The sequence below is a fragment of the Silurus aristotelis genome (genome assembly GCF_946808225.1).
Source record: "Silurus aristotelis genome assembly, chromosome: 20".
In the NCBI taxonomy this organism is placed as follows: Eukaryota; Metazoa; Chordata; class Actinopteri; order Siluriformes; family Siluridae; genus Silurus; species Silurus aristotelis.
In genome coordinates this window covers 20,862,391-20,880,271 of record NC_139593.1, presented here as the reverse complement: position 1 = coordinate 20,880,271, position 17,881 = coordinate 20,862,391, and the positions used below count along the sequence as shown (strand labels likewise).

General features: G+C 39.0%; 3 protein-coding genes across 6 annotated transcripts in view; all 3 read left to right on the top strand.

Annotated features, from left to right (window-relative positions):
- The first annotated feature begins 1,020 nt into the window (after positions 1-1,020).
- On the top strand, positions 1,021-6,104 carry LOC310715560 (GDP-L-fucose synthase-like). Its single transcript, XM_083522082.1, has 9 exons — positions 1,021-1,261; positions 2,250-2,361; positions 2,462-2,590; positions 2,930-3,003; positions 3,184-3,317; positions 4,206-4,337; positions 5,155-5,234; positions 5,319-5,418; positions 5,495-6,104. The coding sequence occupies exons 1-9, from the start codon at positions 1,113-1,115 to the stop codon at positions 5,548-5,550; spliced, it is 966 nt and encodes a 321-aa protein (XP_083378208.1). The 5' UTR covers positions 1,021-1,112; the 3' UTR covers positions 5,551-6,104.
- Positions 6,105-10,167: 4,063 nt separating this feature from the next.
- Positions 10,168-17,881, top strand: part of LOC310715551 (GDP-L-fucose synthase-like) — a 33,480-nt gene continuing 25,766 nt past the window's right edge. For 2 of the 3 annotated variants that reach the window (XM_083522059.1, XM_083522060.1), the window contains exon 1: positions 10,169-10,338. In XM_083522059.1, coding sequence (XP_083378185.1) covers positions 10,190-10,338 — 149 coding nt within the window. In that variant the 5' untranslated portion in view covers positions 10,169-10,189. Of the gene's footprint in view, positions 10,339-17,881 lie in introns of all 3 variants that reach the window. The other variant, XM_083522063.1, reaches the window with a different exon arrangement.
- LOC310715555 (GDP-L-fucose synthase-like) lies at positions 10,480-17,279 on the top strand. Of its 2 annotated transcripts, none has more exons than XM_083522073.1 (8): positions 10,480-10,751; positions 10,843-10,971; positions 11,243-11,316; positions 12,043-12,176; positions 12,654-12,785; positions 13,832-13,911; positions 14,049-14,148; positions 16,831-17,279. In XM_083522073.1, the coding sequence occupies exons 1-8, from the start codon at positions 10,638-10,640 to the stop codon at positions 17,001-17,003; spliced, it is 936 nt and encodes a 311-aa protein (XP_083378199.1). In that variant the 5' UTR covers positions 10,480-10,637; the 3' UTR covers positions 17,004-17,279. The 2 variants fall into 2 exon arrangements, with proteins under 2 accessions (XP_083378199.1, XP_083378200.1); XM_083522074.1 differs by lacking the exon at positions 16,831-17,279 and adding an exon at positions 14,602-14,766 and having other exon boundaries at positions 10,485-10,751.

Here is a 17,881-nt window from a genome sequence, read left to right as displayed (position 1 = left end):
CAATTATTTATGTAATTTAAAATAAACAAATTAATAAAAAAAAGAATTAATTTTATTTATAAATAAATAAATAAATAAATAAATAAATAAATAAATAAATAAAAGACAAAACTCTTTGTCAATATCGAACTAATCGTTTCGGTCATATCGGCTGCCAGTGGATGTGTAAAAGTTACGCCAACATGCTCCATAGACAGGTTTAAAACTTTAAAGACCGCGACTCAAAAATGTCACTGTTTCTCAGTTTTCTTTTATGGTTAAATATTTTTGCTGCCAGGATTTAATTTGAAATCCTTTAATGCAGTTTTTGTGTGTTTTTTTTTTTTTTGACTGAATATTTGGATTCTGGATACATTTTTACAATTATAGAACACAACTTTACCCAAAAAAAGGAAGCCATTTAATGTTTCCACCTTTTTTCCTTTCTTTCTTTTTTATCTGCTTGGATAGACATTAGTTTATGCTAAGTCTAGGCATTATTTTTATTATGGTGATAATTTTATTTATTTATATGTAATCCTGATATTTTTTTATTTGATCCTTGTTTATAATAAGGATGTAACACAGAAAACAGTGACAGATACTTTTTGCTATTGCATTTACATTTACTTTATCACCGTGACATTACAGTGCATGTTTTTTTACATTTATTAAAAAAAAAAAAATGGTCAAAATCATTCAAATTAAATTAAATAAAAAAAAAAATGAAAGTTTTGAAAATGTATTGATTATAATAATAATAATAATAATAATAATAATAGTGATAATAATAATAATAAGTACTTTAATATTTACTTTATTTTACTTAAATGTGTATATTAATTCAACTTTAACGAAGGTCAACACCAAAAAAAAAAAAAACCTTTAAAATGCTTTACAGATAGATTTTCCTGTAGCAAATGCAATTTAAAAAAAAAGAATCTCAGGAACAGGTTTCCGTTTATAAAGAATCATTTCAAGATGCAAAATGAGGTCCATTCATTACTGACTTCTCAGAATTTAATTCAGTACTTGAAAGAAAAAAAGAATTGCTATTAAGAAATCAGGTGTGCTGCACATGATCAGTAAAAACATGCCTATATTGTTTTATTCAGATTCAGAATAATTGTCAGATGGAAGGTGAGAAGAAGCCGATGCGGGTGCTGGTGACAGGTGGCAGTGGGCTTTTGGAAAAATCCATAGAGCGTGTGATAAATCAGGAAGGAGGAGCAAAAGAAGGGGAGAAGTGGATCTTCCTCAGCTCTAAAGACGCAGACCTGACGTGAGTCCAAGCCCCTAAAATGCTGACACCACCTTAAATCTTATCACCATTTCACAAACCCACACTTCACTGTGGAATTATTTATAATGTCTATCCTTGTCAATGAAAATCGCAGCATCTGTTCAGCTCTGCTACCTATAGCTTTGCCCCCTGTCTTTTACTCAGTACCACTGTCTCTAAACAATACAACATCGCAGGTTTCACCACAGTCCTATAAACTTTCCCTTTCACTCTTGCAGATACTCTTCTATCACAAATAACTTCTGCTATCACTCTTCTCCACCCACTCCACCCTGCCTGCACTCTTTTCTTCACTTCTCTAACAAATACTTTGCACTATTGTACTCCAGGTACCTAAACTCCTCCACCTTTTATATCTCTTCTCCTTTCATTCACACACATTTACTCTGTCTTACTCCTACTGACTTTTATTCCCCTTTCTCTCCAGCAAGTATCTCCATCTCTCCAGACTCCTTCAACCTGCTCTCTGCTCTCACCACTGCGAACAGGAAAGGGCTCAGAGCCGATCCTTGATTCAGTTCTACCTCCAACTTAAACCAGTCTGTCGTTCCTAATGCACACTTCACTGCTTTCACACTGTCTTCATACATGTCTTGCACCACCTTCACATACTTTTCTGCCAGACCTGACTTCCTCATACAATACCACAACTCCTCTCTGTTGTACACTTTCTCTAAATACACAAACATACCCGACCTTCTCGATACTTGTTCATTAACATACTCAAAGCAAATAATGTGTCAGTATTGCTCTTCCTTCAACCATACTGTTGCTCATAGAGAGAGTTTCATGGCTGAACATGTTCTGTCCGAGCTGAAAAACACATTCTTACCAATCAGACCAATCAAACACCACACTAAATAAATTATTTGCAAGATTGATTATAATTCTAAGAAAATTTCATAAAGATAAAAATGATGTGATGGAGGCAATTAAAACGAATATTTATTGCACTTTTTTCTACAAAAAATGCAGCCGAGACTAGGGCCATCTTCGAGAAACATCAACCCACACACGTTATTCACCTCGCAGCTGTAGTGGGCACCTTCATGAGCACGACAAAGAACCTAAATTTCATGGTAATTAATCACTGTGACTCAGAAATACACACATATACTGTACACACACTCGAGGAACCTTTCTCTATTAGCTGAACCAACACTTTTAAACTGTTTTCAGAGGAAGAACCTGACCTTAAACGATAACGTGCTGCAAACGGCTCATGAGTTTGATGTGGTAAAAGTGATCTCCTGTTTGTCCACATGCTCTTTTCCAGCGGAAACCACCTACCCCATCGATGAGACTATGGTACACACAAATACAGAACAACTGTAAACAGTTTAGTAGCTACATTATTTTTATACTTGTAGACTCATATAATTGAGCCCATATTTGGGGTATCATCCTGCCAGCTTTGAAAAGTGGGTGTGCACAAATGGGTCTCATATTCCCTCCAATCATTATCATGGGTTAATGATTAGCTAATGCAGATTTAGCTCCCTGTTGAATAAAACTAAGAAACACATCGTTTTTTTCCAACTGACCCTGATAGTGGCATCATGAATAGCTCCAGCTATTGTGCAGAAGATAGTAATTTTAGCCCACTGTGAAGATCTAAAATCTAATACCAAACAATCTTGTTCATAGATCCATAATGGTCCTCCTTCTGAATCGAACTTGGGCTACGCCTACGCCAAGAGGATGATTGATGTACATAACAGGTTTGATCAATTTCAAAGTATTAACAACCTCCTGTAAGAATGTTAATTTAATATTCATAAAAGGATTTTCCAGTTTCAGCATTTGACCTTAAAGGTTTTCATTAGTTGATTTTGTGGTTACCTTGCAGTAGGCTATTTTCTAAAAGGGTGACTGAGTTAATATTGTGTGTTTATGTGCAGGGCCTGTTTTCAGCAGTATGGACGGCGGTACACATCTGTTATTCCCACAAACATTTTTGGCCCTCATGACAACTTCAGCGTCGAGAACGGTCACGTTTTACCCGCACTCATCCACAAAACCTACAAGGCGAAGAGTAAGACCAACTGTCAAGACAAACTGATTAGACAAACAAATGTATGACACTGCCCTTATCCACAGCGACTTAAGGTTATCTCATTATACATACATCTAGACTATTTTGTCTTCAAAGTGACAATCTGCTATCATTCTTGTTCCATGTATGTGCTGTGGAAGTTAGGTATGAGTTGCAGTCAGGTGAGAACGTTTGTGTTGCAAGTAGAACAGGCAAAACAGGATCAGGTACCGAACCAGCAGTGGGTGCAAAATAAACTGTCACTCGCTGGTTGCCATCACCTTTGATTCGCAATCTGTGCTTTTTTCTTCTAGGGCCACATTAGTAGAGATTTGCCTGGTTGAAAAGTCATGATCCTTGGAGAATGAAACGCAGCCAATCAGTGAAAGCTGTGGTAATTATGTGATTATCAGATGACACACAAGCAGATTTAGAGAGAAGGTTTTAGAGAACTGGTCCTTTAATTATTTGTCTCAATTTGAAACCGATATTTACTTTCGTCACTTTATTTAAAGGGATGTATTTGTATGCATTCAAGATGATGATGTGAGTGATATCATGGCCAGTTTTCAGTTTTATTCATGATTATAGATTAAGATAAGCCAGGTGATCTTATCTGTGTGTATTGTGCCATCCGTAATCACTGTTAGGGGCTTTTCATAAGTACACAGTGTTTATGCTCTGTGAACTTGTCAAAACAAGTTTATTTCTATAGCGCTTTTCACAACAGACATTGTCTCAAAGCAGCTTTACAGAATTTAACAGTTAAGGTGAACGATGTGTATTTATCCCTGATGAGCAGCCATGACTTGAACAGGTAGACTGGCCATGGCTGATTAATGAATACACGGCAATGCTGAAACTGTTGTGTAATTGTGTGTTTTGTAGGAGATGGAACAGCTCTGGAGGTCTGGGGATCGGGTCGAGGACTACGTCAGTTCATCTACTCTGTAGATTTGGCCCGCCTTTGCGTGTGGGCTCTAAGAGAATACGATGAAATTGAGCTCATCATTCTCACAGGTACTCATGTGTACTCGGGTACACATAACGCAAGAAGTTTAATTTTATTTTAAATGACAGACCTTATGCTTCGTATGTGTTTATTACTTTGCTTTGGATTCAACATGTTTAAAACTCAGAGTGGCGCAGGGAAAGGGGTAATTTTGGAACTAGAACTTGGTGACAATGGGGTTTCGGCAATTGTTTGTAGTGCGACCTCGTTTAGAACTCCTTGGAGCAGTGGAGTGGTGCGCAACGAGCCATGAGTACATCATGATCATGTCTCGTCTGCTCATCCAATAACAACGTGGGTGCATAATTTTGAAGAAACAGCTCAACACCACAATAATGCATGTTGTTGAATAGAGCGGCGAGGGCCCCTCACAATTGCAGATCAAACAGATATGATATTCTCTAGTGTGAGGGCCATTCGAGCACCACCTGGGTACTTTTTTTAGGCTGAACCCATATCTTTGAGGTTAGCAGAAGAGACATAATCATGACATCGTAACTGGTAAGGATGCTGAAATTCCCTTTGTGCAGCATTCACATTATCACCATTCTTATAAAAGGTTTCACATCGAACGTTAGTTGAGAACCACTCCACTGCTCCATTATACCCAATGGCAATGGGTTCTAAAGGACCTTGAACTGGTTCCAAACAATTGCAGACAATCCGGGGTCACAAACTCCTATTTCTAATGTTTCCTGTTTGGATGCACCAACCTGTACTGAATTTATATCATTTCTTTTAAAATTTTGCAAGTTGGCTTGTATAATACTGAGCTTTGGCACTGTTTCCTTACTCGGGCTTTCTCTCACACTGTTATGTTCACAGTTGGAGAAGAAAATGAGATATCCATTAAAACTGCAGTCGATGTGATTGTGGAAGCTTTCGGCTTCACAGGACCTGTGATTGTATCCTTTTTTTTCGCATATACAAGCTGTGTGTGTGTGAGAGTCAGTAAAATACAAAGTATGGCCTTTGACTGATGTGTTCAGTATGATACCAGCAAACCCGATGGCCAGCTGAAGAAAACGGCAAACAACGCCAAACTGATACGCTACCTTCCTAATTTTACCTTCACTCCATTCCATATAGGTAAAAACATACACACATAATATAAAGGATATTACCTGTGCTATATATTCTGGACTTACCTGTGCTTTATCCTCAGCTGTGAAGGAGACATGTGATTGGTTAGCTGCTAATTACGACATCGCTCGCAAATGACCGTCCAGCTTGAAACTGATGAGTGACACGTTCTTCACACTTTGCAGCATGTAATGTGAAGCACCTGTCAACGCTCTTCAGCCACAGTTTTCCATAAAATCTCAGGATATCGGTTTACAAATCGATTTAAATTTAAACTGGTGTGCCTTATTATTCTGATTATATCATCTAAAAATCATGAACCCTAGAAATTGTATTGTTTATAAAAATCATTGTGGTGTCTGGAGAATTAAATGCAGTCAATCGGACAACTGTGGGAATTATGTGATTAAAAAATAATACACAAACAGATTCATACAGATTCATACAGATTTAACTATATGTCTCATTTTCTGAACTGATATTCACTGATATTCTATTTTTGTAAAATTGCTGTAGGGGTGACCTTGGAGAAACATGGCAGCTGATGTAATATATCAATATATACATACATGATAACATAGCAATAGCCTTTAGGTGCCAGGTTTTAGTCTGGAAGGGCCTGTGTGGGTTTTACAATTACTATTTGTTACACTGTATAACAAGATTCTAATAAAACCTTTCCTCAAATCCGATGACCGAGTGTGATATTGTGTGCTCACCACGACAGATTACACACTGTTCCCCATGAGTACCAATGAGTTCTTTTGTTTAATCATTTATACATTTGCTGTAGTATTTATAAGAGGTGGAGGTAAAAAAATCCAATGCATCAAGTGAAATCGGGAAACGATACAAAGGCAATCCTAGAAAGCTTAAAACATAAGATCAAGGACCAGAGTATCACTAAACAGAACAAAGACGGCTGTTAGCAAAAGCGAGCAAATGCTGAGCAATATTTAGCACCAAAACACATTCATTTGTTTCATTTTACTATTTGTTTCATTCAGCATTTTATTCCCTGAAATTGATTGTCTTTTTTATAATAGTGTACAGGATCCTTCTATCAGTTTCACCCAGAGGGAATTCCTAGAAATGAGAGTAATGTATACAGAAATATATCAATTCTTTAATTACTTTACAGAGACAATGTCTGTCTGAGAGCTGTCTGTGTAAGAGACACACATCCGAGAATGATGTATGACCTTTATCTACACCTCTAATTATCTACATACTCAACTTATAATCGTAGAGCAGGTCAAAACCAGAAGCTAAAAAATAGGGTTACAATGAATGTTGATAGGACCTATAGGCATGAATGCACAATGTGGACAATTCAAGGAATATACAAAATCACAAAGTACAAAGTAGAGAAGAACGGTGAAGTGTGTGTTAATATAACATATGTCTATGGTCTACTTAAATCCAAAGTTCCCTTTTCTCGAGCTGCAAAAAAACAGTCCTGTGCTTATCGCAGTTTGTGACCAGTCATGAACTGGAGTGGTAAATGGAGCAGAGGTTGAGGAACTGTTCAAGCCAGATTTCAAGCACCCTGCTGCCACTGCTGATTTACCTGCTCCCTACTCTCACTACAAATAACATATCAACCACAAACCTCATAGTCCACAGAGACTCCTGCCCGACCTTGTCCATCATCCTGTTCATCACAGGAAATGTCATCATCCTGCAAACAGGAAAGGGCTTAGAGCCAATCCTTGAAGCAGTCTGTCTTTTCTACTGCACACTTCACTGCTGTCACACTGTCCTCATACATGTCCTGCACCACCCTCACATACTTCTCTGACACACCTGACTTCCTCATACAATACCACAATTCCTCTCTTGGCACCCTGTCGTACGCTTTCTCTAAATCCACAAATACACAATGCAGCTCCTTCTGTCCTTCTCTATACTTCTCCATCAACGTTCTCAAAGCAAATAAGGCATCTGTGGTGCTCTTCCTCGGCATGAAACCATACTGTTGCTCACAGATGGTCACCTCTTCTCTCAGCCTGGCTTCCACTACTCTTTCCCATAACTTCATGGTGTGGCTGATCAACTTTATTCCCCTGTAGTTACTGCAGGTCTGCACATCTCCCTTATGCTTAAAGATCGGTACCAGCACACTCCTTCTCCATTCCCCAGGCATCCTCTCACCTTCCAAAATCTTGTTAAACAATCTGGTTAAAAACTCCACTGCCATCTCTCCTAAACATCTCCACGCTTCTACCGGTATGTCATCTGGTCCAACCGACTTTCCACTCTTCATCCTCTTAATCGCTGCTCTCACTTCCTCCTTACTAATCCTATCCACTTCCTGCTTTACTAACTCCACATCATCCAACCTTCTCTCCCTCTCATTTTCCTCATTCATCAGCTGCTCAAAATACTCCCTCCATCTTCTCAACACACTCTCCTCACTAGTCAACACATTTCCATCTCCATCCTTTATTGCTCTAACTTGCAACACATCCTTCCCAGCTCGATCTCTCTGCCTGGCCAATCGGTACAAATCCTTTTCTCCTTCCTTAGTGTCCAACCTCTCATACAGCTCCTCGTATGCCTTTTCGTTGGCTTTCGCCACATCCCTCTTTACCTGCTGCCGCATGTCCTTGTACTCCTGCCTACTTTTCTCATCACCCTGTCGATCCCACTTCTGTTTTGTTAACCTCTTTCCCCTTATGCTCCCCTGCACTTCCTCATTCCACCACCACGTCTCCTTGTCTTCCTTTCTATTTCCAGATGTCACACCAAGTACCTTTCTAGCTGCCTCCCTCATCACTCCTGTGGTAGTTTCCCAATCATTCAGCACCTCTTCACCACCACCGAGCCTCTGTCTGACCTCTTCCCTGAACCTCACACTACAGTCTTCCTCCTTCAGTTTCCACCATCTTATTCTTCTTTCAGTCCTTACCTCTTCTTCTTCGCCTCCAAAACCATCCTACAGACCACCATCCGATGCTGATTTCTCTCCTTTAGGCCATACCTACCCATAACCTTCTCATCACCTCTGTTCCCCTCACCTACATGTCCATTAAAGTCTGCCCCAAACAACAATCGTTCATTTCTAGGGACACCATCTACCACTTCATCTAATTCACTCCAGAATCTTTCCTTCTCCTCCATCTCACAGCCGACTTGTGGAGCATAGGCACTGATGACATTTATCATCATCCCTTCAACTTCCACCTTCACGATCATCACCCTATCAGAAACTCTCTTCACCTCCACTACACTCTTACTGAACTCTTCCTTCAGAATCACCCCTACACCATTTCTCTTTCCATCCACACCATGATAGAACAGTTTAAACCCACCTCCAATTTTTCTGGCCTTACTCCCTTTCCAATTGGTCTCCTGAACACACAACATATCTACCTTTCTCCTCTCCATCATATCAGCTATCTATCTCCCTTTACCAGACATAGTGGCAACATTTAAAGTACCAACCCGAACCTCCACTCTCCTACACTTTTCCTTTCCCTGTCGCCTCTGTAGGAATCTTCCTCCTCTCCTCCTCCTCCTTCGGCCAACAATAGCCCAATTTCCACCAGTACCCTGTCGGCTAACGATACCTGTGGCGGTCGTTGTTAACCCGGGCCTCGACCGATCCGGTATGAAATTCTTATTCGTGACCCGCATATTTGATTTGGCACGTTTTACGCTGGATGCCCTTCCTAACGCAACCCTCCCCATTTATCCGGGCTTGGGACATGCACTAAGAGTGCACTGGCTTGTGCCTCCCTAATGGCTGGGTTTTATATATATATATATATATATATATATATATATATATATATATATATATATTCATTCATTCATTCATTCATTTTCTCCCGCTTATCCGTAATTCGGGTCCTAAGCAGGCCCCCGCCTTCGACTGCTGCCCAATCCTCACAGCACCGTCCCTTACAGTCCCTCCTGCAGGTGGTGAGCCCACGGGAAGGCGGCCCCACGTCACTCTGACGTCACGGACCTTGATATTTCACTCGTAAGGGACCCCCGGAGCATAGAGGGTTAAGGGCCTTGCTCAAGGGCCCAAGAGCGGCAGCTTGGCGATACCGGGGCTTGAACCCCAGACCTTCTGATCGGCAACCCAGTGCCTTAACCGCTGGAGCCACCACTCCCCCATTATATATATATAAGACGACACCTAGCGGTTAGTCCAGGGTACTACAAAGATACAATTCACATTTTTTTTAATATTTCAAACATATTCTGAACTGAAGATAAATTTTATTCACTGGTACTCATTCTGTTTTAAGGTTTACTTACTTACGAGCTATCATGAGGTGTAAAAATCATAAAAGCATATTATTATATATGATTATTGATCATGTGTGTTTTGCTTTTCTGTCGAGTGGCATAATAAAAATAACTTTATTGCAAAGAAATTGATTTACATAATCAATGCTCAGGTTGTTTGAGCTACTTACGGATTCTGAGTTATTATTAAGGAAGTCAATGTGTGCCATGTAAACATTGACTGCTTGTTGGGAATGTTTACACTGCTGCTCTCTCAGCTTGTATATTTAGCAACTGAAATACAATAAAAATAGGTTCATGTTAAATAAGTTTGTTAGATTAGTTAAATGAATTGGTTTCTAATGCGGGTTAGAATGGATTAAGCCAGTGCGAATGCATTAATCACTGGCTACCTGACACTGATTTGCATGAACTTGATTTAAATTGTCATTATTTACACATCATCTGTGTGTAAATCAAGCTGGGCTTTTAGTGTCTAAATTCATATTCACATTCCTAATATTTGTTTTGGCAGATGGATAGTAAAAAGAAGCCGATGCGGGTGCTGGTGACAGGTGGCAGTGGCCTCGTGGGGAAAGCCATAGAGCGTGTGGTGAAGCAGGAAGGAGGAGCGAGGGAAGGGGAAGAATGGATCTTCATCAGCTCCAAAGATGCAGACCTGACGTGAGCTTCAAAACCCAGCCCTAAACACGTTATCATCATTATTATTGTCTTGTCACCATTTTTTTTTCACTATATAAAGAATAATATTAGAACAAGAGCATTAACATGAACATTGCAGATCAATTACATTGCTTTGATTTAAGCTCACAACCTTTAAAGCAGAAATCAACCATCTTAACCACTGAACTACCACTTCCCCAACTAGTGGCAGAGACTCTTCTACAAAAACCTCTTCACAAATCAGACTTATCGTTGTTGAACTGATATAATGCAAAGGAAAGTGATGATGTGATGGAGTTATGAATAATATTTCATGCACCTACTTCGAGAAATATCAGCCCACACATGTTATTCACCTCGCAGCAATGGTGGGCAGCCTCTTCATGCACATGAAACAGAACCTAGACTTCTGGGTAAATCTCATACACACAAACAGACAGACAAACACATATACACACGCATAAATTCTCATTATTAGCTGAAATAATTTTTGGGTTTTTTTAGAGGAAAAACATGGCTATTAATAATAACGTGCTGCACATGGCTCACGAGTTTGACGTGGAGAAAGTCGTCTTGTCTTTGTCCACATGCATTTTCCCGGATAAAACTACTTACCCGATTGATGAGACTATGGTACACACATACACACACAACTGGCACATAGATTTGTACTTTAGAATCGATATTAGTATAGTCAAATAAAAAATTCCAAATGTATATTTCCTCCTCTTTAATCATTATTATAATCCATATTCACTTATATGGTGCTTTTAACAGCAGGAGCCGATGTTGATTTTGATCCCTATTCAATAAAACTCTAGATATAGATATATTGGATACATCTTTATGACTGCAGCAGCAGGAACAAAGTGTGAAATCTAACACTGAATGATTTTGTTCATAGATCCATGATGGTCCTCCACATGAGTCGAACTCGGGTTACTCCTATGCCAAGAGGATAATTGATTTATATAACAGGTTTGTCACATCTCACCAGTGGTGGGTCGTGCATTTGGTACCTGGGTCTTCAGTGGGGAGGTACCCGACTTAATCCACCTCTCAATATCACTATTATGTCACAATTATAGAAACCATCAATACTGTACAAAAACACAATAAACCAACGCATGGCAATACAGAGAGAGAGAGTGGAATCTCACATATGGAGGGTGAAGACCATTTTACTAAAGCAAGAAACCCAGTTAAGTCTCAGTTCAGAATCAATATTTGTCTAATAACATGACTAAAACATAAAAAATGTCATTCAAATTTAAAATCTTGGTTAAAGTTAAAAGATCTATTTATAATATTCTCTATGGTAAAAAGGCCAGCAGTACTGACTTTGAAGGCCCTGGGCAGATTAGATTCACATGGCAGCACATAGAGACTGAAATCTGATTGGACAAAAAAAAATCTAACATCCACATAAACGTACTGGAAGCAGTGCAGCCGAGAGAAACATTACAAAATGAAGAGAATAAACTGTTGGAAATAAATGAATACAATTTCATGAAACAAATATCAGAATTTAGGTTGTAAATGTAGGTCAGTGCTTCTGATAGTGTTTAGGCCAGCAGAGAAGGCTTTGCTGACCAGTGGTGACCGCCCACCTCTGCATCTCACTATCTATACTTTATTTGGTGGGTGATTTCATTTCAGTGTGTGTGTGTGTGTGTGTGTGTGTGTGTGTGTGTGTGTGTGTAGAACCTGTTTTCAGCAGTATGCACGGCGATACACGGCGATCATTTCCACAAATATCTTTGGCCCATATGACAACTTCCACCTTGAGCATGGTCACGTTTTATCTGCACTCATCCACAAAACCTACAAAGCAAAGAGTAATACATCTCTCTCTCTCTCTCTCTCTCTCTCTCTCTCTCTCTCTCTCTCTCTCTCTCTCTCTCTTCCTCTCTCTGTCTCTCTCTCTCTCTCTTCCTCTCTCCTTTCTCTCTCTCTCTCTCTCTCTCTCTCTCTCTCTCTCTCTCTCTCTCCTTCTCTCTCTCTCTCTCTCTCTCTCTCTCTTCCTCTCTCCTTTCTCTCTCTCTCTCTCTCTCTCTCTCTTTTTCTCTCTCTTTTTCTCTTTCTCACACACAAACAAACAATATGTAAAATATATCTAGTATCAGCACCCAATAGAAGAAATAGAAGTCATGTTATAAGGCGCAGATCACCAAGTTTTATACAGGTGGCAGTCAGGTTGGGTTGGGCTACATTAGATTAGCTTTGTGAGGTTAGCCAGGTCAGGTTAGGCCTGGATAAAAGTTATCATGAGAGCGTACAATATTGAAACTGTTGTGCAATGTTGTGTCTTTTAGGGGACGGAACAGCTCTGCAGGTCTGGGGTTCGGGTAAAGGACTACGTCAGTTCATCTTCTCTCTCGATGTGGCTCGTCTTTTTGTGTGGGTGCTGAGAGAATATGAGGAAATCGAGCCCATCATTCTCTCAGGTACTGATACACGTATCACAAGACATCACAAAGTGTGTGCAGAAACATGGACCTTTTTACTGTCACTCAAAAAAGATTTTTTTTAATCACTGCCTTATATTTTAAAGTTAAAATGTTGGTTCTAGAAGGTTTGAAAAAGTCAAAAGGGCAATTGTACTAGACTTTGGAACAGTTCCAGCTGCAGTTCTTCCTCCACCTCACCAGAGGGAGCCTTCACCCCAATACTAGCACTTCCAGGTCTAATGAACATCTTCCTTACCTGTAATATATGTTACATATTCTGACTGTCCACTTGATAAAAGGTAATTTTAGTTAATTTTATCAAGTGGACAGTCAGAATGTGTAACATATATTAGTAGTCAATATTAAAATATAATAATAATAATAATAATAATAATAATAATAATAATAATAATAGTTAACGCCTCGTATCTATTAACTGAAGCAAGGTTTACCGTAACTAAATTAATTAGCAAGAGGGGCAGTCAGCGAGAAAATGTCCAGTAGCTAATTTAACTAATATACAGTCATAAAGATAAACCATATGATAGCCGCTACATCTCACTGGTTGCGCAATGAGGCGCTTCCGAGCAAAGAATGCAATCACGTCAGATTCGATGTCGTGCGCTAAAATGCTCCCCTGCCACAGACTGCCGCACTTATCTCATAATTATGAGATAATAAGCCATAATTAAAAAATAATAAGTCATAATTATGACTTAGTAAGCCATAATTATGAGTTAGTAAGTCATAATTATGAGATTCTTGCTGTTTGTTTGTTTGGTTTTTTTTATCTTTGTGAATGCAATGTGCTTTCGTACTTTATTTTAAACAGCCTTTAAAATATTTTTATGTACCTTTTAAAATGAAATAAAAAAAAAAAAAATTAAATATACTTTTTTTTTTTAAAGCATGTGTCTTTTAAAATTACTTTTAATGACCTTTGGTGATGAATTGTTTAATGTCTCTCTCTCTCACACACACACACACACACACACACACACACACACACACACACACACACACACACACTGTTTTGTTTGCAGTTGGAGAAGAAGATGAGATAACCATTAAGAATGCAGTCGATGCAATTGTAGAAGCATTCGGCTTCACGGGATCTGTGGTTGTATCCTTTAATTTGCATATACAAACTGAAAGTGAGAATAAAGTGTGAGTGAGAGAGTGTGTGTGAGTGGGTTTGTGTGTGGGTGTGTGTGTGAGTCAGTAAATGAGAAAAACACAGTTTGGCCTTTACCTGTTCAGTATGACACAAGCAAATCAGACGGACAGCTGAAGAAAACGGCGAGTAACGCCAAACTGAGACGCTACCTTCCTAATTTCACCTTCACTCCATTCCATACAGGTAAAACCTGCACACACACCCACCAACAGAATATACAATGTATGTGTATAATATGTGCAGCCGCAGTATGTAAACAAGACTGCAAGCAGTAGTAAAATTAATACTGACCACATGTACTTTCTGAGCAATCATCCAGCTTTAACTCAAAAAATATATATTTTTTGATATTTTCACTTTTCAGTGCTACTGTTTGCTTTCATATACACATGCACAGCCGACATTTGATTATTGAGTTGGAAACAACAAGATCGTCTCCTCAGTCCATCCTCACTTCATTCCTAGCTTGTCCCGGAATAGTTTTTTGAGACATTGACAAATCTACAATTACTTAGACAAATACACAAGCACACACCCAAAGACACCAAACATAAACCCTAACATCCACAAACACCACACCCGTACTCATGCACAAAGGCACATATTGATTCTGGCTTAAATTGTGCTTTTCCTCAGCTGTGACGGAGACATGTGATTGGTTTGCTGATAATTACAACATCGCTCGTAGATGACCATTCGGCTCAAACCACCAAGTGATGAGCTTTTTTCTTCTTTAAATCTATCTGATGGAGCTTTGTAATCTCATTACAGTAATAAATAAATAAAAAAAAAACACCTTTATTTGCCATCTAAGCTTTGTCTTTTTTTTGCTATAGAAAGAGGTAAAAGTGTGAAAAAATTCGACTGGTTAAACTTCATTTATTAGCTGACAGACATTTCTTGACTTTTCTTGCTCTTTGTTGTATTTTCTATTTCATGATGAACTGTTTATTTTTAATACAGTAAAACCCTGTTGGACGAGCATAATTCGTTCTTGAAAATTGCTCGTAGGTCCATTTGCTTGTATGTTCGAACTGATTTTCCCCCTATAGGAATGAATGTAAAAGTGATTTAATCAGTTCCAAGACCTCATTCTATCGCTAATTTCTGCATTGAAAAGTATTTGTAGCCTATTTTAACAAACAAATACACCGCAAATTACCGTAATGTAAATATAATTTAACACTTACTCATGTGGTAGTGGTTGATTGCGAGTGTGAGACGCACACCACCCTCGTAACCTTCTCGGTTTCCATGGTAATTCTATTTACTTTCGTTTTTACAGCACCATCACTAATTTTCTTGGAAAACATTTTTCAAGATTTCTAGTGAAATAAAAACATAAAACTAAAAAAAGTTAAGTTTTTGCTGCACTGAACAACGAGAGCGACCGAGTGATACGTCATCAACTAAGCGACTGATGCGACCCTCCGCTGAAAACGGGGAACCGTCAGCGTGGGTTTGCTCGTGCCTTCGAAATTTGCTCGTGAACCGGGGTAAAATTTTGCGAGCGAGGTTGCTCGTATCTCCGTTTGCTCGTACTATAGGTTGCTCGTACAATGGGGTTTACTGTTGCACCTTTAGTTTTTCAGACTTCTGTTGCCTTGTTGCAACTTTTTAAAGACTTGTTGCAGCCATCAAAATGAATTATTTAAAATTATGCTTGCATATGTTTTTTACGTTCTATTGTGTCCACCAACTGATCTCAGTAAAAAGGGGGCACCATAACCTCTCTAGGGGGCAAGGTACCCTGTTGTTCCAAGCGCTATAGGGGGAGGAGTGCCCGATGTTGAACATCACCTATAAGCTCTCGGTGCAGGAGAGCCAGTACAGCAATATCAAGAGTTTCTGGCAATCAAACAGGCAGTCTTCACCCTCTGATACTGTCATCTGCGATGGGGCTTTACTCTCTGTTCAGACCACACCCCCAGCTAAAGATTGCTAAAAAATATTGCAGCAGAATAAATTGTGGGGCCACTCTACTGGATATTAAGGTGTGCAGGAAATATTTTGTGCCTGTAGACAATGTCTCATGTATTTCAGACACATTGACGCTCCAAAAGAAAGAATGGAAATACCGCAATCCATATAACAGAAAATAAAGACTATTACAATCTGGTACTTTTGAAAATGAATGTGGTGAACAGTTGTTATTTATATTATCACCTGAAAATGGCAGCAGTGTAGGTATAGAAGTAAGAAGTACCTGGGTTGCTTACAGAAGACACATGGCAAAAAAAAATTAAAAATTAATAAATACACACACACACACACACACACACACACACACACACACACACACACACACACAGCATCTTATTATCCATGCCAAACTTTTTTACAGAGACCGTACATGTAGGACATTTTAGAGACCAAGTGAGAGATGCCCAATTGAGATGGTTTGGACATGAGCAGAGGAGTGACATGGGGTATATCAGTAGGAGAATGCTGAGAATGAAGCCACCAGAAAGGAGGAAAAGATGAAGACCAAGGAGGAGGTTTATGGATGTGGTGAGGGAAGACATGCAGGTAGTTGGTTTGAAAGAGGCAGATGTAGAGGACAGAGTTGTATGGAGAGGAAGGATCCGCTGTGGCGACCCCTAATGGGAGCAGCCGAAAGTAGAGGAAGAAGAGCAATTGAAGTAAATATGTTCAGATTTGATAGTGTGAAATTTGAAAGATTCCTACACTTTGTGTAATTAAACAGATCGAAAAATAAAAAAAGGAAAAACTTCATTTTTCTTTGTGTGTGCATGCTCAGAAATAATAAAAATCTGCTTTTATTATTAAATTAGCGAACTGACTGGTTAAAATGCGGAAACTTAACTCAAGATCATTTCCATCCCTCACATAAAACCGATACAGTTTGCCGAATCAACTCTCATCGTTCTCGTTTGTTTAAAAGAACCGATTCCTTAAAGCGTCCTCATGGGTCGAACTCGGGGTACGCCTACACCAAGAGGATGGTTAACGTATACAACAGGTTTGTCACATCTTACAACCTTGAAAATAGAAAGAAACACTGGAGAGATTTTTGATCAATCAACATTTATGGAAGGAGTCTCCAGTTTGAGCAGTTGGTAGCAGTCAGAAGAAAAGCTTTAAAGCACTGTTTTAATGTGCATTTGGCATTTGTTTGCGTGTTCTGGGGTGTGCGATTGAGTTAATATTGTGTATGTGTGCAGGGCATGTTTTCAGCAGTTCGGACGGCGATACACATCTGTCATTCAAACAAACATTTTTTGCACGCATGACAACTTCAGCATCGAGGACGGTCACGTCTTACCTGCACTCATCCACAAAACCTACAAGGCAAAGAGTAAGAAGTGTGGGTGCTGAGAGAATATGATGAAACCGAGCCCATCATTCTCTCAGGTAAACGCTAACGATGCACACCTTTCCCAAGACATTAAGTAAAGACACACAAATCATTAGAAGATACCCTTTGTTTAAAAATGTGTATTTTTTTGCTGTCACATATTGTTTGGAATTAACATTTTTATTTACTCCTACACACTAGGTTTTCTTTTTAAATAACAGTATTTATCTGTGTAAAGCTGCTTTGAGACAATGTTCATTGTTAAAAGCGCTATACAAATAAAAATGAATTGAATTGAATTGAATTATTTCATTGCATAACTCTTGCTCCACAATGTTTCTTTCGAAAAAAAAAAACTAAGAAAAAAAGTATGATAACGTCTATAATTTATCATTCCTAGTAATGAATTTTTGCAAGTTCATCACGAGTCAGACTGAATTATGCATGGTCATTAGGGGGCCAAGCACAGAAAATGCTAATCTGTATGTTTATGACCATTATATTTAAACCCAGCCATTAGGGGGGCACAAGCCAGTGCACTCTTAGTGCCGGTCCCAAGCCCGGGTAAATGGGGAGGGTTGCGTTAGGAAGGGCATC